The following is a 19,303-nucleotide window of genomic DNA, read 5'->3' as shown; positions in this document are numbered from 1 at the left end:
ATTTTCGCTCAGTATTAAGTAGGTGTAAGGTCAAATCTGATTGCACAATAATCAGACACAAATTCTACATAACAGGAGATGGAAGATCAAACACTTATCTGGTTGTTGACATACTTTTGTTCCTTTGTTTCTTTTTAGTGGACAAGCTGCACAGATAAACCACGAAATCAGTTTATCTTCCCTTATAATAATAATAATAATAATAATAATAATAATAATAATAAATCCCCTAATAAATCTGCTCACACTTTTTGAATTATGATCATGTTTTCAGAAATCACCGTAACAGCTCGTGCTCCCAACTTCCTGGAACATACTAGTCATAACACATCACACTTTATTTGTGTTTACCAGCTTAAACGTTGAAACGAAACATTAAAAAATTAAAGTAAGGCTCCGAGTTAAGATTACATAATCGATGGACACATAGAGCAACGTGATCGTTTCCTTTTTACAAAATACTTGTGTTATAAATTAAAAAAAAACAAAACACAAAAGTATTCCTGTCAATGTTTCAATACGATTAAAGACATTTATTTACACCAAATGATTCTCATGATCTCAAGATCAATGAACACAAATGATGAAATGAGAGAAAAAGAGAGAGTAGAGAGAAAGAATATGACTGTTATATTCAAGTTTTCTGGATTTTTTTTTTATTTGAGTAAGAAAATTTGAAGTGCCCACAAAACAAACCCTCAAGACCTGCCAGCCCAAAGTCTTCAATATTTACAGCACAAACGTTTACGTTGATGTTCTTTTTCCGCTCGTCTCAAGGTTGAAATAAAAAGGGGCAACTTCTCTGGGGTTGAAGCCATTTTTGCCAAGTTTTTTTTTTTGTTTTAAATATTTAAAATATTTACAGTCCCGCAATCACAAAACTCCAAGAGCCGGCATTTAAACCTACGCTAACATGGATTAGCAAAGTGAGTGACAAAAAGCAACAAAGCAAGGCTGATGAGTCGATCCTTTGACGTGTACATTCCCAAAGTTATTTCTCCTGACCGTTGAACAGAGTGCAGGATACTTTTAAAAAATACATTAGTCTGTTACATTGATTTGTAATCTCCATCTTTAAAAAAAACAAACAAACAAAAAAAAAACCAAGTGGGGCATAATCATGAAAGACGTAAAAAAAAAAAAAAAAAAAAAAAAATCCTGATTTCCCGAAAGAATTTCCATGAGAGAGAGAGAGAGAAAAAAAAAGAAAAAAAAAAAAAAAAAAAAAAACACCACACCAATAAATACAAATACAGCAGAGAGATGTGAAACGGGAGATAAATGTGGAGTGGTGCTGCACACACTGATATGTCGGATTCCAAACACCACCGGTTTCTCCTGAGCTCCATCAAATCCAAAAATGCAAACGTGTCCATGACATCGAGGTTTATTCAAGTCCAAGTTTAAAGGACGCAGAAGATCACACAGAGGTGATGACAATCATGAGGTGAGGCGAAATGCTAGAGATCTGGTTGATGAGGTCAGGAGCAAGCCGTGAAAGGTGAGATTCTGAAAACTCGCACGGAGGGAAGATCTGCAACACGTAGGCAGGCTAGAGGAGAGAGCAGGAAAAACAAGAGGGTCACACGCTTGATAAGTCTTTACATGATCCTTAGAGCTCGTTTACACCCATTACGTCGAATAAGAGTAAAAGTGATTAATCGAAGTTGTTTTCTGTTGGTCTAACGTGTCTGAACAGAAGCCCTGGTGTGGTTCTTTAAGCAGGTGTGAACACAGCAACGAGAGCATCTTATTATGGTCTGGTTTCATGTGAACACTGTAAAAGCTGTAGAAAGCTCTGTGAAGCTCTGAAAACTGTAGAAATGCTGTATATTCTCAAGATACACACCAACAAAAAGATAACGCTGAACGCGATACAATGTTTTGATGAAGTTACGTATACAATTACCTGATCATTTATATTTAACGCCTAAGAATCACACCAAGTGGTAGAACACACTAGGGTTCCACTCAATACGGACACAAATATAACTTTAGACAGGGAAAAAGCACGATCATGAGGGATGCACTCACCTGATTGGAGCCAGGATTGGGGACGTTGATGATGCCTGCAGCCAGTTTGGCCTTCAAGTAGTTAATGAAGGCTGATTTGAGCACTTGTGTCTGTGTCACAACATCTTCCTGATTTAGACCGCAAGGCATGGCGAGCAGCAGGCAAAATTCGCTCTCACCCTACAGAAAAAAGGCGGGAAAAATGGTAAGGTACAGACTATACACGAATATTACAGTCTTACTGTAAAAAAATTTTTTTCTTCAATATAGAAAAATGTTCTTGAAGAAAAATTGACAAAGTGAAAAACATAGTTCATAAACTTACCGTCATTCTGCGAGCTACTCCTTCAAGCTGTTGCGTTTCTAATCTCATCCTCTGGACGATACGCAAAGGAGGTCCAGTTTCAGGCACGGGAAGCGAGCGCAGGCCAAGAGACTTGTTTCCACACACAAAGTGCAACTGGACAGCAGCGGTTTCATTTTTCAATGCCAGCAATCCTTGCCAAACAATGGGATATTTCTGCTCGAGACAAAAGAGTGCACATGAAAACTAGTTCTTTATGGACACAATTTAAGCACTAAACTGTTTTGCCCGACACCTGAAAATTTGGTCTTTGTGCCTTACCGTGAGAAGCTGTACCATGTTGATTTGCTGGTGTCCAACATGCTCCACTTGATTTTCCGTTTGAACCTGGTTGTGGTCAGATTCTTGACCCTTTATTAAACATAAAAAAAAATTTTTTTTTTGAATTAGAGTAATGCAGATATAAAAATCATACAGATTTAACTCCTCAACTACAAGGTTTCAACTTGCCTGTGATGGGGTGATGTTGCGAGGAGACTGGCTGATACCCATAGATGAATTTTCAGGAAACTGTGAATGCACAGTACGCAAGTTGGTGTACATGTTAGAATACTCCGAAAACGGCTGCACGGTCCCTGAAGCGATCAGAGGAACACGCTTAGGAGAAGCCATGGCAGGCAGTGCACCACGGATTCCAAGAATTCCATCTTTCCCAGGAGGTGGTGTGGCCCTCTTTATTTCAGACTGCTTCAGGGGATCCTTGTCAGACACCCCTTTCTGCAAAAGGTGCGGCCGTGGAGAGAGCGAGGCTGTAATGCTGGTCGTGGTCGAAGTGGGGGGGACAGCATCCGTTATATGCCCCTGATGCAGCTCGGCAGCTGGACGCTCCCCCTGCGGGTGGTATATCAGCATCCGCATGTCTCTTGGTTGCATGTTAAGCAGTGGCAGGGCGCTGTGAAGCGCCCCACGGTATTCCGCTTGTATTGACTCTTGTTTGAGCGGAGTCGCTGGTGGCCTCCCAAGTGCTTGATGAAAGCGTCTTGCTGCCTCCTCCTCGCTTGGGTCATGACCTCTTGCACTGGCTGGATTAACTTTTAGAACCATTTCTCTGTTTCCCACGGCCTGAGGAGACGTAGGGCGTTGCTGTCCAGGTGCCCAAGATGAAGTCAGGCTTTCAGTGTGAATTCCATAGTTCATAACTGATAACGGAGGCGTGTTGACTCTTACGTCTGCCTGAGAAAGGTGACCCATAGAAATTGCCTGACCCACACGGTGAGGGGACATTCTGCCAAGGCTGCCATGTGTGCTATGAGGAGGCATGATCACCGACTGTTCAGAGTGATGCACACTAGGAACATACTGAGACATTGCAGGCAAACCGGTTGGTAAGACCATAGACACACCTTTAGGAGATGAAGAGCCAATGGGGGAAGGCACTTTGGCAAAAGAAGAATGGGGGTGTCCGGATTTCCTTGGCGAGCGGGGTTCCTGTTTGGTCTGAATATGTGAAGGTGCTCTCTCTGTAGCGCCTGGAATGAACCCAACGTGATTGCCGCCTGTAGAAGGAAGGTGAGGGCTTATGGCAGGACTTATAGTGGACACCCATTGAGATTTGACATTTTCCACATTCAGAGGTTCGTTTCCTTCTCCTTTCTTTGAATGCTTCATCATCATTGTATATTCCGAGTGATGGAAACTCAATACCTGTGAAGGGCCAGGTGTCTGCTGTAATCTTTTCACAACCCCACTTTGCACTGGAGGGAAAGAGTCTAATTTGTCTGATCCAGATTCATGCTTAGTAGAAACATTTGTCTGCGACTTCAAGGAATGACCATGGTCCACAGGAGGTACTGAACCCTTAGGCATGTCTCTTTGGGACCCAATGTATAGTTCCTGTTTGAGCTGAGGCATCGACACTAGCTGCTGAGATTCTATGTCCACTGCGCTAGGTGGTGGAATTTGACTGATTTTGGCACTTATCCGTTGTCGTCCCTCGATCTTCTGGCCTGAGTGACTCAGCACTACCACTCCTTCAGAGGTGTTTACCCTGAGACCTGCAGTGGGGCCTGTACTCAGGGATGTGCTCTCCACTATATAGCGACCTGCATTCCCACCCTCTTCTCCAGCGGGTGGTCCGTGATAAGTGCTAACTTCCTCTATGCTGGCCTGGTACATCTGTTTTGGTGGCTGCTTTTCTACAAATTGGTTAACGACCGAAAGACTGGGTTTCTCCTCAGATTCAGGGGGGTTGCAAACTCTGCTGATAACTGAGGTAGCATTGGAGGCAATGACGGAAATCACAGACTTCTCGTTAAAGATCTGCTTTGTCTCTGTCGAAGGTAACGATGATGGCTGGCGAACCACTGGCTGAACTGGCATAGAAGGTTGCCTGCTTTCATGCAGTGAACTCTTGATATCTCGTGACTCTTGACTCTCTCGGACATGCATGCTTCCAGAAGGAGCAGTTGCCTCAGAGATCGGAATACCCCTCGGTTTTGCAAGAATCGTACGCAGATCACTGCTGTTAGTATCATGAGCGAAGGAATCGGACAGCAACGTAGGGTTTTCTGACGGGGTTGTGGGAGCGGCTGAAGGGGAAACAACTGCCGTCTCTTTAGGCTGATTCACTCGGTCTGTAGGGGAAACGGACAATCTGCTTGGATGTGAAGGTTTGAGGCAAATACTTGTGGGAGAAAGAGAAGGAGATGTACACTCAAAAGGATTAAGCTGAGGCTGGACTGATGTGGGGCTTTTGCTTGCTGCTGGACTGGATGATTTTGGCAAGTCAGACGGCTCTTTAAGACCACTCTCAATCACTCTAGGAATTTCAGGGACAATATTAGCAGTTACATTGCAATCTTGCTTTGATAAGGGGGAAATAACAGCAGCAGCAGCAGCGGGTAGATTATCTTGAACTGCTGGTGCTGTTGTGGTTTCTGAGGACTTGAAAGAAAGATTCTCAGGTTCCACTACCATACTATCCTTAATGGGTTCCTTTTTGCTCACAGCAACCTTTTGTCCTTTGGTCCTCTTTTGGGCTTTTGGTCTTCCTTTGCCCCCTTTTCTTGGTGTCCCGACGTTTGAAGTGTCCTCTTGGACAGTGGCCGAGTTGCTGCCGTCAACTACTTTGGCATCTGGGACTAGCGTTTGAACGTGCGGGTCTGGATCGACGACAGTGCCGATGACTTGGTCTGGAGGCAAGTTGCAAGACATGTCTTCAGAAGTGATGGAATCAATAGCGGCAGCAAGTTCTGTTTCACTAGCAGGATTGGCCGGCTTGTCGTCCTCACGCCCCTCTACAAGGTCCGATAAAGGAGCTTGCGACTCATTTGTGTTCTTGAACTGAACAGGTGCAGGATCTTCTGTAAGCTTGGCAATGTTCTCTACAGCTTGTTCAAGCTCTATCTGGCGGGACAGCAATGCCTCATGAGGATCTGTGACCTTCGGCAGTGTTGTTACGGACTCTTTATTACAATCTTCCTCTAAGGTTACCTTCTCAAATCTAGGATCCAGTATCTGATCTTTGGGTGATATTCCCGACACCACCTTTTTAAGACAGTCGTCATGCCCCGATTCATCCTCACCACTTTGCAGCATCGCCTTTACCTCGGTCACATCAAGCCTGATTCTGAGATTTTTGAGTACAAGAGATTTATCCTCCGTCATTAACTTTGAACTACAAGTTATTCGAGTACTTTTTGTTCTCACACTTTTTTCCAAAGGTAACTGCTCTTGGACAGACTCACAGAGTTTATCTTGACTTCCAGTAGGGCTTTCTATTTGAGTAATACTGTCTTTTTCTTGTTTTGTTTCTGAAACGCTTTGAGGCTTATTCTCTTCCTTTGACTCATTTGTCACTGAAGGGCCACCATCATGCTGGCCACTGCTGTTCTGAGAATCCACGTTCATTTCGGCAGCAATTATATCAGACATTTTATCAGTTTTCTCTCCCTTTTTTGCTAATCCAGACCCAGTACCTTGATTTGCAGCTTTGTTTAAATAGGGGGAATGTTTTCCTTTGCCTAATTTGGTGACCGCTTCGTTGTTTCCAGTTTCACTGATCTCAAACTCCTTAGTTTCAAGTAATTTTGTCCGCTCACTCTTCGCAGCTGAAAAATCCTCTCCTTGGCGCCGATTCTTAGGTGGACGCCCCCGCCGCACAGTTGGCAATACAGAGACGCTGTCCGGTTCTGGTTGCTGTTGCCCTGTGTCTTTGTCTACACCACGTTTGCGTGCCCCACGAGGTGATTCCACTTCCCTGGCAGTTTGGGATGTAGGTTCGACTTCTACTGGAGTGGCATAAACGGAACGTACATTTCTACGCCTCGCTCTCACAGGGGGAGTGTTTTGTTCTACACTTTGTTCGGTCTCAGGACTATGGATGGGTGACTTGCCAGTAGACTTGGCATCTGCAATCGCTTTAGATGAATCCACTCTTGGAGATGTGGAGCGCTTAAGCTTTTCTCTATCAATCCGCTCACTTTTGCGAGTGCTTTGTTTATCTGATGCGTTCGATGGGGTCAAAGGGGGTACTGGGGTTGTAGGCGAGGTCTTGCCCTTCTTGCTTCTGGACTTTGGGGGAGGAGAGAGAGGTTCTTCCACAGTATAACTGTCTATACCTTTTAACTCAGATTCTTTGGAAAGAGGTTCAACTTCCACAGATACAGCTTCTGCTTTCTCTAATCTTCCTTCAGCTTCATCTAACATCTTAGGAGAGGAAGGATTCTGTAATTCAGGGAGCTCAGTTTGTGGCTCAGATTTTGGTTCAAAACTCACTCGAGTGTTCATGGTCTGTGTCTCGCTACTGAAGCACGGCTCAACATCCCGGACACTGGTCTGTTCCAACTCTTTAGTAGGGCTTTTAATTTTATTCACTAACGCCTGAGCGTCTTGGGATTCAGATCTATTTGACTCAGTGGGTTCTTTAGGCAGTGGATTTGTCAGAGAGACTAATGTCTGTTCTGACAGTTTTTCTTCTTCTTTTGCTGAAAGACTAAATTTAGGGGAAGGTACTTTGACGTTACAAACATCTTGCTGTGGAGCCATCTCCTTCGTTGTTAGAGCAGGAGGTGGTTTCTGAGTTTCTTGAACAGGAAGTGGTTGCATGAATTGCACAGGGCTTGGCTGAGGTGCTTGTACGGGGCTGACTGGTTTAATCTCGGCTGGCTCAATAGCACCGTGTTGTTCTTCCTCCGGTGTTTTATTAATGGCTTGTCCATCAATGCCTTCCTCTTTTTTGGATTCTTGCTGAGACTGCTCTTTTCCCTTCTGTTCCTGCAGTCTTGTCAACTCTAAAAAGCGATCGTAGAAAAGAACCACTGGTTCAGAATCAGGCTGGCCTTCAATTTGGCTTTGCTGGTTTGCTGGAAAACTCGTACCATGTTCGGGGTCTTCGTGCTTTCTTTCAAGATGCTGAAGTCGCCTCGAGTCTTGCTCAAAAATAGAACTGTGGAGAAAGCGAGAGGCAAATAGCTCTCGCCGTTCCGGTTCTTCTGGTTTAGGATCTTCTTTTCGATCATCTAGTTTATCCTCAGACTCACTTCGTATTTTCTTCTTCTTCATGTACCACGAAGGAGTTGGTCGTGGCGTCGCTTCCACCTTTTCTGTATCTTTTCTGCTTCTGAAACTGGCAAAATGAGAATCGCTGTCCAAAAAAGACCAGTTGTCTTCCCGTGAAGATGATAACGATTTTGCACGCTCCAGCAACGCTTTAGTGTCTGGTGTAATTGTCTGGTCAAGGGCATATGAACAAAACTTGTTCCTTTCAAGTGAGCCAGTTAGTTTGGATTCCGATAATCTGTCCCCACGATGTCTTTCAGGGAAGGACAGTGAGGTGGAGGGCATGGGAGAGTTTGGTTTGTGTTCTCGATCTTCTTCAGAGTCAGAGCGCACCTCGCCTGGCTCTAAATCAGGCCAAAGTCTATATTCCAAATACGACCGATTGAGTCGTCTTTTTTCCAAAGTCCTCGAAAAGTCAGGCAACAAATCCTGCTTTAGGCGACTTTCCCAACGCCTCTGCTCATCGTGTAGCGACGTGCTTAGTTTGGACACCTGTGAGGTATGGACACGTTTAACCGTTAGCTCCATGTCCTGGTGAGAACCGTCTTCTTGTTTAGGTTGTTCTTTTACCTCTTTCACGGTAATTAGTTGAGGAACATCTGTGTATTCTTCCTCTCCTTGTTGAGAGGTATTAAATCTGGGTGAGTTTGTACTCCACTCTGACTCCTCGCTCTTTGGACGGAAAATCCGATACACCCGCTCTCTTTTTGTACCAACCTCTATGTCTAAGTGATCTTGTTTCTTGGTTTTACTCGGGGGAGAATTATCAGTAACATCCTGGGGTGGCTTGCCTACCTCATGCACCAAACTACGGTGCTCGAAATCCTCCGTGTCTACACACTGGGGAGTTTCAGGTTTTCCTGGTTTGTCAGGCTCTTGGAGCTGCTGACGAAGTCTTCGGTTCTGCTCCATTTGCTTTCGATAACTCTGGGAAAGATCTATGTCCAAATACTCATCCTTGACTTTGTTGTCTTTTTCTGGAGTTCCGTCGCTCGAAAATAGCCTTGGCAGGCTTGGTCCAGACTGGGACTCCACATTAGCCTCAGGATGCTCTTCTTGTTGTCCAGATGAGTCTTGTGAGTCAGCTCGGTGCTCTAATTCGTCCCTTAAATTAGAAGCCATCCTCTCGGTTTTAGACTTAGAATGTTCTCTCTTCTGACCCTCTTTATCTAATGTTTTCACATCGCTTTCTCCTTCCTTTGAATAAGAGGCCCCGATATCCTCGAGTTGATTAGCACCCGTGCTCTGTTCGTCCTCAAGGCGACTTCTCTTCTGTTTTAAGGCTTTGCCACTGTGATCGCCAAAACGTCTTTTTCGCGCCGCAAGCCTGTCAGAATCCAAAATGGATTCTTTCCCTTCATTTCCAATTTCCGATTTGAGGTGTTTCTTTGACCTCCCTTTGTTATCCCGATCGACCGAATCAATTTTAGCACTGTCCAGCCTTTCTTTTTGTGACTCCAAACGAGACATGACATCAGTAGGAGAAGGTTCACCCTCACTTTTGTGCCTCTGCCCTCTGTTCTCCGAGCTCTCTGCATCTGAACCCTTCATTTTTCCAGAATTTGAATCCAGACTGGGCTCCCTGTCTGCTTCAGAATAAGGTACACTAGGAGATTGCACTTTACCCCGTCTTGATTTAGTTTTCTCGCCCTTCTCTCTCTCAGATTTCTCTTTGCGCCTTCCACGCTTGCTCTTTTCTGTCCCACTTACACGGTCAGCCTCAGCCTGATCAATTTCTCTGTCCAAATTCTCTGGTTTATAATCCACTGGAGACTTTTCAGACTTTTCAAACTGAGGAGTAGGCGATAAGGAGCTACAGCTTTCACTTCTCTCAGATGAGTGCCTGTACACACGTCGCTCTGCTTCCCTTGGGACACGGTCAGATGGTGAAGGGGAGGCAGAAGGGGTTATTGGCCGACGCGGATGGGACGGGCTCCATCTGCTACGGTCCGCCTCAAAACGTTCGCGCTCTCGTTCTCGTTCCCGCTGGATGTAGCTATACTTTCTGATATCCTGTTCGAAGGGGTCTCTGTAATCTCTATATTCACGAGGGTCTTCGTGATACCGTGGGTCATAGTGTTCACCTTGGTAATGTTCTAGTTCCGGATAACGTTCACGACTGCGAGCGGGATAGTCTCGCCTTGGATCGTCGGCATAGATACCTGGTGCACGAACATTCTCATAGTATGCCCTCTCTGCTGAGAAATCATGGTATGAAGGTCTTCGATCGTCCCTGACGATGGAAAAGGGGTGAAGATTAATAAACTGCTCATCGTCTGACATTGGTATAAATGGATTATTTGTTTCTTATGAAAAACATTTTTTTAAACAATTTTCTAAAACAGTTACCTTCTGTCTGAGGGGATTTCATAAAAGTCACGCATATCCTGTCCTGATGCCTGCATAGAGCGATAGAATGCCACTTGGCTCTCCTGACTGGCAAAATCAACCTGCAGAGAACAAGCACACACCTAATGTAAACAGGTACACGGCTAGCGACATCTTTCCGTGCTTGACGCTCATCCGAGGCAACAGGGAAATTAACTTTGGTGTCTACCTTAATTTTGTTGCCACCAATCTTCCATCCTTTGGTCTCTCTTACTGCAGCTTGTGCAAAATCAGTGTTGTTGTATAGAACCAGGGCCATTCCTTTCAATCGGTCAAACACAACCTACAAAATTGCGATAATTAAGCAGGTTGACACAAGATGCAAAATACGATCAACTGCACAAATCAGGCGTGTAAAATACCTTCACCACATGTCCATAGCGACAGAAGTGCCGTGTGAGGTGCTGCTCTGTGATGTTAGAAGACAGACCGTCTAACCATACGCAGGTCGTAGGCATACTCTTCCCAAAGCCAAGCTGCAGAGGGGCAACCAGACAGCGATTTTGAGTGAAGGTGCATGAATGTGATTAAAGACAAGTTTACTAAAGTAGCTGGACAAATACCTTGAGTCGGTTGGCTCCCAGATATTCTCCATCCATTTTCTTAATAGCTTTACACACACTGGCAATGTCAGAGTACTGCACAAAGGCATACTGGGGGACACCGTTAACTCTCTTAATATCGATATCCTTAAAAGAAAAGAAAATAAAGTGGGGGGTGAAACAAGCACACTGGTAAAACATTACAGATGTGAGCAAGGGGGAAGGGGGCGGGGTCTCCGGTAAACAACGGAGTCGACTCAAACGCTTACCACTATCTCTCCAAAGCGCTGAAAAACATCAAGCAGTTGCTGGTAGTTAGTCGTTTTCTCCAAATTCCCAATAAACAAGGTCCTGGTTGCCTTCGGGTGAAACTCATCGATCCGCCCGTCCAATGGCCGAAACTCATTCTCACTTTCTGTCTCTGTTAGAGAAGACAAACGGGTGAGCGACTAGTTAGTTGCTATAATTTACTGCCATGGCAGCTACTGAGGCTATCTTCATGGCAAGAACGGTTAATAAGAACTAAAATAACCTAAAATCACAGAGAAATAAATAGACAACTTAAATTTTTTACATTAATATATGACAGAAACAGAAACTGAAGAAACCTTGTAAAATAGCTCTGTGAGCGACTAGCGTGAAGCTGGAAAACTACAGAACACCACAGAAGCAACACTCACCAGGGCCGTTCCAAGCGGTCACTTCGATTAGCATACCAAAGAAAAGCTTTCCTTTCGACACACTGAGAGCTTTCTCCTGGTCTTCTTGCTGTCTGAAGAACACCAAGCCATATCGCTCCTCTGAGGCCCCATGAATCTGCACTGAGGTTACCTTCCCATACTTCTTAAACTCATGGAAAAGTCCATCTTTCAGACTTGTGTCTAGAAGAGAAAACACACGGTCACTGATCTACTATTACCGTAGTTTAAAAAATAAGCAATCAAAAAACAACATTCCCAGTTTTGGTACCAACCTGTGGATCGTACAGGGAGGTTCTGGACCCTGATGCCAAAACTTCTACGTGGTTCATCACAGTCCAGAGAGAGTGCAGGAGGGGCCGGAGGTGGGTGAGTGGCTGCAGACTGAACTGAGCGTGCTCGAGACCCCTCACTAGAACTACTGTTGGAGTCACTGCTACAAGAAGACAGAAAAACACCACCATTTCAGAACAAACACGTACAGTACTTAAACACCAACTCACTTTAATGAAAAAAGCAAGCTGCTAGAGTTTAAACCAGACCATCCCGGAACAGACTCTGTCGTCTGTATAGTCCAAGGACAACATTTCTTTTTCAAATCTATGTTCTTAAGTCTCTCCAAATTCTCTTTTTACATAGCCTATTAAATACAACAACTGCCATGTTAAACCATGGTCTCAAAGGTTTCAAAATCTTAAGAACCTGCAATTAGAGAAGGATGCACTTAAAACTAACATTTGTTTAAATTTTGCCTTTTAAATTGTTGCATCCACTCAAACTGACAAAAGTCCCAAATGACAAATGTGAAGGGTTTGATTCTATTTCAAGAAAGAGAGCAGTTAATGGAAAGAAGAAGAAAAAAACATCTACCTGCCACTTCCGGTACTGCTGGTGCTGCTGACTGAATCTGAGCTGGACGACCGGCTTCGGGAACGTGAGCGTGGACCTCTGCCTGGAGAAACAGGAGCTCTTTTTGGGGAATGGGAAGCTTTGGGGGTCTGTCCTGTGGTCCTTTGTGGAGAAGGGTGCCGTGATTGAGAGGAATGAGACGATCGACTCCGGCGATGATGGTAAGTCCGATCAACACGCCGTCCCCTGTCATCGCGGTATGGATCTCGCCGAGCGGACCCAGACAGAGTGAAGGGGTCACGGACTCTAGACTCAAAATGAGATTCCGGAGTGTCAAAACCCCCACTAATCGCACTAACCGCGGGGCTGGCCCCGACTCCAGAGGCAAAAATAGCACGGTCTCGGTAATAGTCCGTGTTGTAGTGCCGTGGCCTATCAAAAGTGCCACCACGTTCGTGGTGTCCGTATGGATTATGCTCGTACGCTCGATCCCGACTGTCTGAACCGCTGCGAAAGGGACAGAAAGAAATAAGAAAGGAAAGACAAAATTCAAAATCAACTAACAAAAACAACTTCATGCAAAAGTACAACACTTAATATTCTCAGTGATGACTGTTGGAACTTTGATTGGCTGTAAGTTGAAGTTGTACCCAATTATCACCACCACTGCCCACCTTGATTTAAACACACACTAGATGAAACATCTAGCACGTTTCTGTGCACGTAAAGTGTCACAGATATCGTTCCTGACCTTGCGATTCATCCGTTGGTTTAAACCAACTATTTTATTTTCACATAATATAAATATTATAAATGTACTGTAAATATTTTTTCATTTGGTTAAAAGTCCAAATGCATAGACACACCCTAGACAACCCTGATCAGATGAGCATCAAAAATCTGCCTGTTTAGCATAAAAAAATCTGCCTCTTAGTTTTACACTGAATACGAAATTATAACTTGTCACAGAACAGCCCAATTATTAGTAAACATGCACGTGTTAATCACTCCACAGTCGTGTCTCGTCAGTCGGAGGTGTTTAACGTCTCACAGATATTTGCCTAACTCTAGAAAGACAGCGGGAGGTGTGGCTTAAAAAGCAGGAAGTGATTCGCGTTTATTCACGTTCAGGTTTAAATAATTGACTTCACTGGCATTTAAAAGCTAGTAAAAACTAAGATGGCGTCTACACTACAGTCTGACTGAAATACTCGTTACTAATCTTCCTTAGACCGTGTGTGTTAGTTTGAACTAATTTGATTAAAACTAGCCTCCAACATCAAAATAGCTTCAGTTTCTAAAACATTTGGATGAGGCACATAACTAACTTGTCTTTAGAAAACTTCACACTTAAGTATACCAAAAAAAAAAAAAACAAAACAAAACAAAAAAAAAACTGCTAACTTTTCCCACTGTTTTATATTGAAAGTGTTTAGATACGTTTAGTGTTTCAACCTTGGAATTTTTTTCCATTCATCTCAGTTATTTTTTTTTTTTAATCTCTGAAGAACTTTTTCGACATGGAAACGTTCGTTTTCCCAAAAAAAGGAGGAGCATTTTGTACATTTGCACGCAAACGTTCCGTACGTATTTATCAACGGGCGATAACGTTAAAAGCACTGACAGATGAAGCGAATAACAACGATGATCTCTATCTCGTAAGAGATGTGACAGGCAGCAAGCAAATAAACAGTCAAAGGTGTTGTATTAGAAGAAGAAAAAGTGGGCAAGCTCTGAGAGACATCTTGGTCAGACCATCTCCAAAAGAGCCACCATCCACATCAGACCGGGCTTGATGAGAACTGCTGCTAATGGCTTGGTGTCCGATACCACTGCATACTTACAGAGTTCCTTGATGCATTATGAATGTTTTGGCAGCAAAGCGAGGAACTGCAAGTAGTTTTCATGCTATGGCTGTATGGTGTACGTATTAAGGCTGTGCGTCGGCAAGAATCTGACGATACGACATGCATCATGCTACAGGGGTTGCGATACGATGTGTTGCGATACATTGTGATTCTGTAAGCAAGGCGATATTTTGGGATATTGCCATTGGATTAGATTCAACTTTGTCATTGTGCAAGGTACATGTACAGAGCCAATGAAATGCAGTTAGCATCTAACCAGAAGTGCATAGATGGCTTATTTACATTAAAGGGCCATGGGCGGTTCTTGCAGGATTCTTTAGCTAAATTAAGTATAAAATGTAAGCTGTTATAAACAGACTTTATATATTTTCAGAGGCCTGCTTTAAAATTTCAAAAATTTACTGATGTAACAAATGTGAGGCCAGATTCCGGCTAAGCTCCAAACATCGTATGTGCATATTGCTTCTGTCGTTTTGTTAGCGGTACGTCAGAACGGTGCCTCGTTACGCGCGCTCTCGGATCTGTCTTGTTCTTTGACGATACGACGTTGGCGTTGCACATTTACTGCAAGCAACTATATTTACGCTAACATTAGTGGAGTTTTAGCATTTCCTGTCGCTAGTTCAACGATAAGACGACCGTCATCTAGCAGTCAGGATATAAACTCAAAATGAAACAACTTAAAAGAATCTTGTATGGAGTTTTTTAATATGGATATTGCATTTGTGAGAATCGATACAGCATCGCCAAACAAAATATTGCGATTTTTTACACACCTAATACATATCTATAAATTAAAAACATTGTTTTAAAGTGTACTGTTTGTTCAATCTAGCTAGTAAGCATAGTAGCTACACAAACTGTTAGCTTGTCACTCCTTTACTGCAGTTGTGACATGAGCTCCATTGGATTGCGCTCCATATTTTAACTTTTTTTTAACTATATTTTAACATCATCCATCCTTATATATATATATATATATATATATATATATATATATATATATATATATATATATATATATATATATATATAAAATCGATTGATCGTTAACTCCGGCTTAACGATGGATTCTGGAGACTAAGGTTTCTGGCATCAATGTTTTATTTGAATGGAAAATAACTTAAGAGGGCAAATCTATGTAGATAAATGCAGGTTTATGTCTACCAAGTATGGGTGGTCCTGGATCTTTTTATTTTTTTGCTTTCCTAACATTTTATGCTCTCCAAAATACTGAACTTTGGTGTTAAGACTTAAAGCAACACCAGAGACAAGAATGAAAAATCAGACAGCAACAAGTGACGTTCAGGAGAGTAAAGACAGCAGAGGGACAGAAACTAATACACTGAGCAAAGAAAGACAGAAAGAAAGACAGAAATAAGGTTTAAAGACACTATGAGATCAGAAAGAATCTGAGAGACCTTTCTATCCAAACAGGCAGTGTTTTGTTTTCCATTAAATTCTATAAGCTCTAAGGTTAGTAGGAGTGAGGAAAAAGAAAAAGAAAAGCAATATCTGGGTTAGATAAAGAAAAGCACAGAGGGTGCATGAGGCAGGGAAATACCAACCTTTTCAGAGCAGTAATTCAACCTACATATTCCAAACACAATATAGGAGGGCAAATGTGTGAGCCAAAAATAGAGGCCAAAAAAAAAAAAAAAGGGAGGTAAACTTGCGCCTTCTTGCTGTCACGATAAAAAAAAATATTCTCCACCGTGAAGAAAGAAGAATATCCAGACAGGACCGAGCTTCACAAATCTACTGCAAGGAGTTCCAGTTCTCAAAAATTCAGAAACTATCCTGACACGACCGAGGAGAACACAAAAATAGTTTTAGGGGGAAAAAAGTCGATATCCACGTTCTATTCAGAAGTAATCCCATCATTATTTTCAGGGCAGGATGAAGCAATCACCAAAAAGAGGATTTCTGCTGCTGATAAACAAAAACAAAACAGTAATCCCAGTCTCTGATTGCAGATTACTTCCATCAATCTTTGGGAATTGGACAGACTTTGGGATATTCCTTTATTTTAAGCCAGTAGGTGTGTTAGTAGAAATCCTCAGCTTTGTCTGTACATCTAAAGTCCACTCTGGTACATCCACATTTACACTGAAGGTAAATCCAAACTCTGCTTGAGGTCCAATATCGTATATCCCAAAAACGTAAAAATAAAAAATACAGGGTTAGATCCATGACAGGCGTTTCTTCGTTTATCCAATCTGGACATCTTCTGAGCTTCGATCTTCAAGCTCCACGTTAGTCCTGTCTTGCCTTTAGCTCCAGACCTAACATGACTAGCGGGTGGAAAATGATGGAAAATGAAAGCCCTGACCGCATTAGCGCATAACTCCACACGAACCACTGGAAGGCCACCCGAACACGTTACCTTTCTTGTGACTTCTCTTAAATCCCAAGGCACAATTTTAAAACCCTTTTTTGACTCGTCCTAAATCCAAATCGGTGTGATACACATCCAGGGTTTGCCACAGCACCATGAGAGACAGAGTTAGCACAATGACCAAGATGGAAGATGGAAAAACAAAACAAAATTTAAAAAAAAAAAAAAAAAAAAAAAAAAGCAAGCAAGCTGATTCTTGAGTAGATTTTTGGATGAAACTACTTGTGTAAAAAAAAAAATCAAAACAGAAATAAGAAGAAAAAAAACCAAATCACATGTACGTACTTAATCCGATAATGGCATGGTAAATACTTCCACACTGGTGATCCAAGGAAGTACAGGTAAGATCCAACACTCTTGAAGGGGGATGAGAGGAACGCCTAATATCCAAACTCACCAGATATCCACAAAACGATCGTAATATCCAAACTCACCAGGATATTTTCCACACAGGTAATATCCAGCTCGGAGGAAGGATATGGCTCACACAGTAATCCCAATTATTTGAATAACACACCTTAGAAATCCACACATTCTTAAAAACGAGACAAACAAGATTCATACGGATAATTAATTCCATGAGTGAAGTCGGGCCTCAGAGCTGAAGGGAACAGATAATCAAAAAACGAAATGGCCTTTCGATTTTTTTTTAACCCGGAAGAAAACCTGAAAGTGTTTGAAAAGGGTTTAATTTTTGACACCACGGTCCCCCCTGCAGTTCGAAGGGAGACTGCGTCCACTTACCCGTCTAATCTGCGCTCATAGCGTCCCTCTCTGGTGTGAAGCGACACCGGGGGTCCATAAACGGGACCCACAGCTGCTCTTGAGAAACTCGCAACGTCCCTCGTGTGACTGCTGGACGGCGAGGTGTCGTCCAGGCCCCGGACGGAGCTGGGCACTGAGCCGGGCTCATTGTAATCAGTGCGAAGGTCTCTGTCACCCATTTTGTTGACTGCGTTGTGCGCCTTCTGGGCGCTTTTAATGTCGACAAAATCCACGAAAGCCGCCACGCCGCCTTCTGAACCTCGCTTACGGAGGACCTTAACACTCTCCACACGTCCATACCTGCAGAACACACACACACACACCACAGAGAGGAAACACAATCAGAAATATTTAATGACTTGATCATCTGGAACAGTGGATCATTGACTTAAACAACAAAACATCCCAAATATGTTACAGTCGCATCCAAATGCAGATTTATAAGTGTGTCAAATTATTTCTGATGGATTTCAATGTATTTTAATCATTTTATTACTTTTTAAAGCTACAAGCAGTAGCGCATGGAGGAAAGTCCTGGTCTTTATTCCGCATTTAAACACTAATTTTAAAACCAGTTTTGTTTTGAGGTTTAATATCTAATTTTAACATTTATGAAGTTTCACGCTTAAAATGTAAATGGGAAGGATTAACGAATTAAAAATCTTTACAAATATATCTTTATTTATTTATTTATTTATTTATATTTTTCCTGGGGTGGAAAGACAGTTAACTTTCACGTCAAAACAAGTTTATTTCATTTAACCGATTAAATTAAACGCTTAAAAATACAAACCCTTAAAAAATCATAAGAACGTAAAATTGAACCGAAACCCTGAGTTTATTAGAAAGCAACGCGATTAGCAACCAGCTAACGTTACCGTCACTAGCTTACCACAGATCTCCATGCTAGCATGCTAACTCAACTAGCTTAGCTTTCTGGTCAAACCTGGCGATAAAACAAGATCGTAACGAGTTGTGTTTTTTACACGATTAGTTATACACAGGGGACGAAGTTTACACAAACACCACACTCGCATTTTATAACAAAGGAAGTGATTCGTCACTAAACGGCGGTCGGAATTTTAAACGTATCTCCGCGCTAGCACGCTAGCCGATTAGCCAGATTTCACCACAAGCTAACCGGCTACATAAAGCTCGTTAATGGGTGAAAATTGTCGCGCAACTTTAATTTTACACGCGTTTAAAGACGCAACACGGTATAAATGTGTGAATTGTCGAGTCGTGTGAGGTTTAAACGGTGACTATATGGGCTGATGTTGTTTGTTTCCGTAACGCGGGCTAAACGAAGGCCCTGGGCGAGCTAACGTTAACGATACACACACTCACACACACACAACTCACCGTTTAAAATATTCCACAATTTTTTCTTCTCGAACATGTTCGGGTAAATTTCCCACCCAAAGGTGTCTGGTTTCCCGAACCATCCTGCGTGTCCCCTTCCCTGTTCATGCACATATGCGTGTTCACCTCAGTATAAATAAAATAATATCTAGTATCTGGGGGGTTTAATGTATATTTAATCTGACCGTCGGGGGAAAAATCCGCCTTTCCAAAATGAACGCCGTGAGAAAAAAAAAAGAAAAGCTCCTTTTGGCTGCTGCGTCTCAACACGAGCGTGTGAATTCGAGAATGAGCGGGAGCGCGCAAGGCGTGTGAACTCGACCGAGCGGGAGCGCGCACGTCTATCTGCTTAGCGCCTCTGCGCGCTCCCGAGACCACAGAAAATACAGAAAATGTCGCCTTCGTGTCAACAGCAGAGGACGAAGGGAGCGCGCGCGCGTTAGCTACCATAACGCTATAACAAATATAACTCCAGGATAAAGGACAGAGGAACACAACAAGCAATCAAAGCAATTAAATATTATTCAAAACGTTAAATTCTCTATTTGGACTCGAAT

The 19,303-nt window shown here is 42.9% G+C and overlaps 1 protein-coding gene across 1 annotated transcript; it reads right to left on the bottom strand.

The window, feature by feature from the left end:
• Nucleotides 1-639: 639 nt before the first annotated feature.
• Nucleotides 640-19,061, bottom strand: si:ch1073-335m2.2 (msx2-interacting protein). Its single transcript, XM_047805561.1, has 16 exons — nt 18,932-19,061; nt 18,747-18,846; nt 17,364-17,684; nt 12,375-12,860; nt 11,780-11,940; nt 11,487-11,687; nt 11,076-11,227; nt 10,828-10,953; nt 10,627-10,740; nt 10,434-10,547; nt 10,226-10,326; nt 2,828-10,109; nt 2,639-2,728; nt 2,339-2,533; nt 2,035-2,193; nt 640-1,552 (listed from the first exon to the last, which is right to left on the bottom strand). Exons 2-16 carry the CDS (start codon nt 18,827-18,829, stop codon nt 1,421-1,423), a joined length of 9,717 nt encoding a protein of 3,238 aa, XP_047661517.1. The 5' UTR covers nt 18,830-18,846; nt 18,932-19,061; the 3' UTR covers nt 640-1,420.
• Between the last annotated feature and the right edge of the window lie 242 nt (nt 19,062-19,303).

Source organism: Tachysurus fulvidraco, chromosome 2, assembly GCF_022655615.1.
Source record: "Tachysurus fulvidraco isolate hzauxx_2018 chromosome 2, HZAU_PFXX_2.0, whole genome shotgun sequence".
NCBI classification, from domain to species: domain Eukaryota; kingdom Metazoa; phylum Chordata; class Actinopteri; order Siluriformes; family Bagridae; genus Tachysurus; species Tachysurus fulvidraco.
The sequence above is the reverse complement of the archived record's forward strand: the minus strand, read 5'-3'. Positions and strand labels throughout refer to the sequence as shown.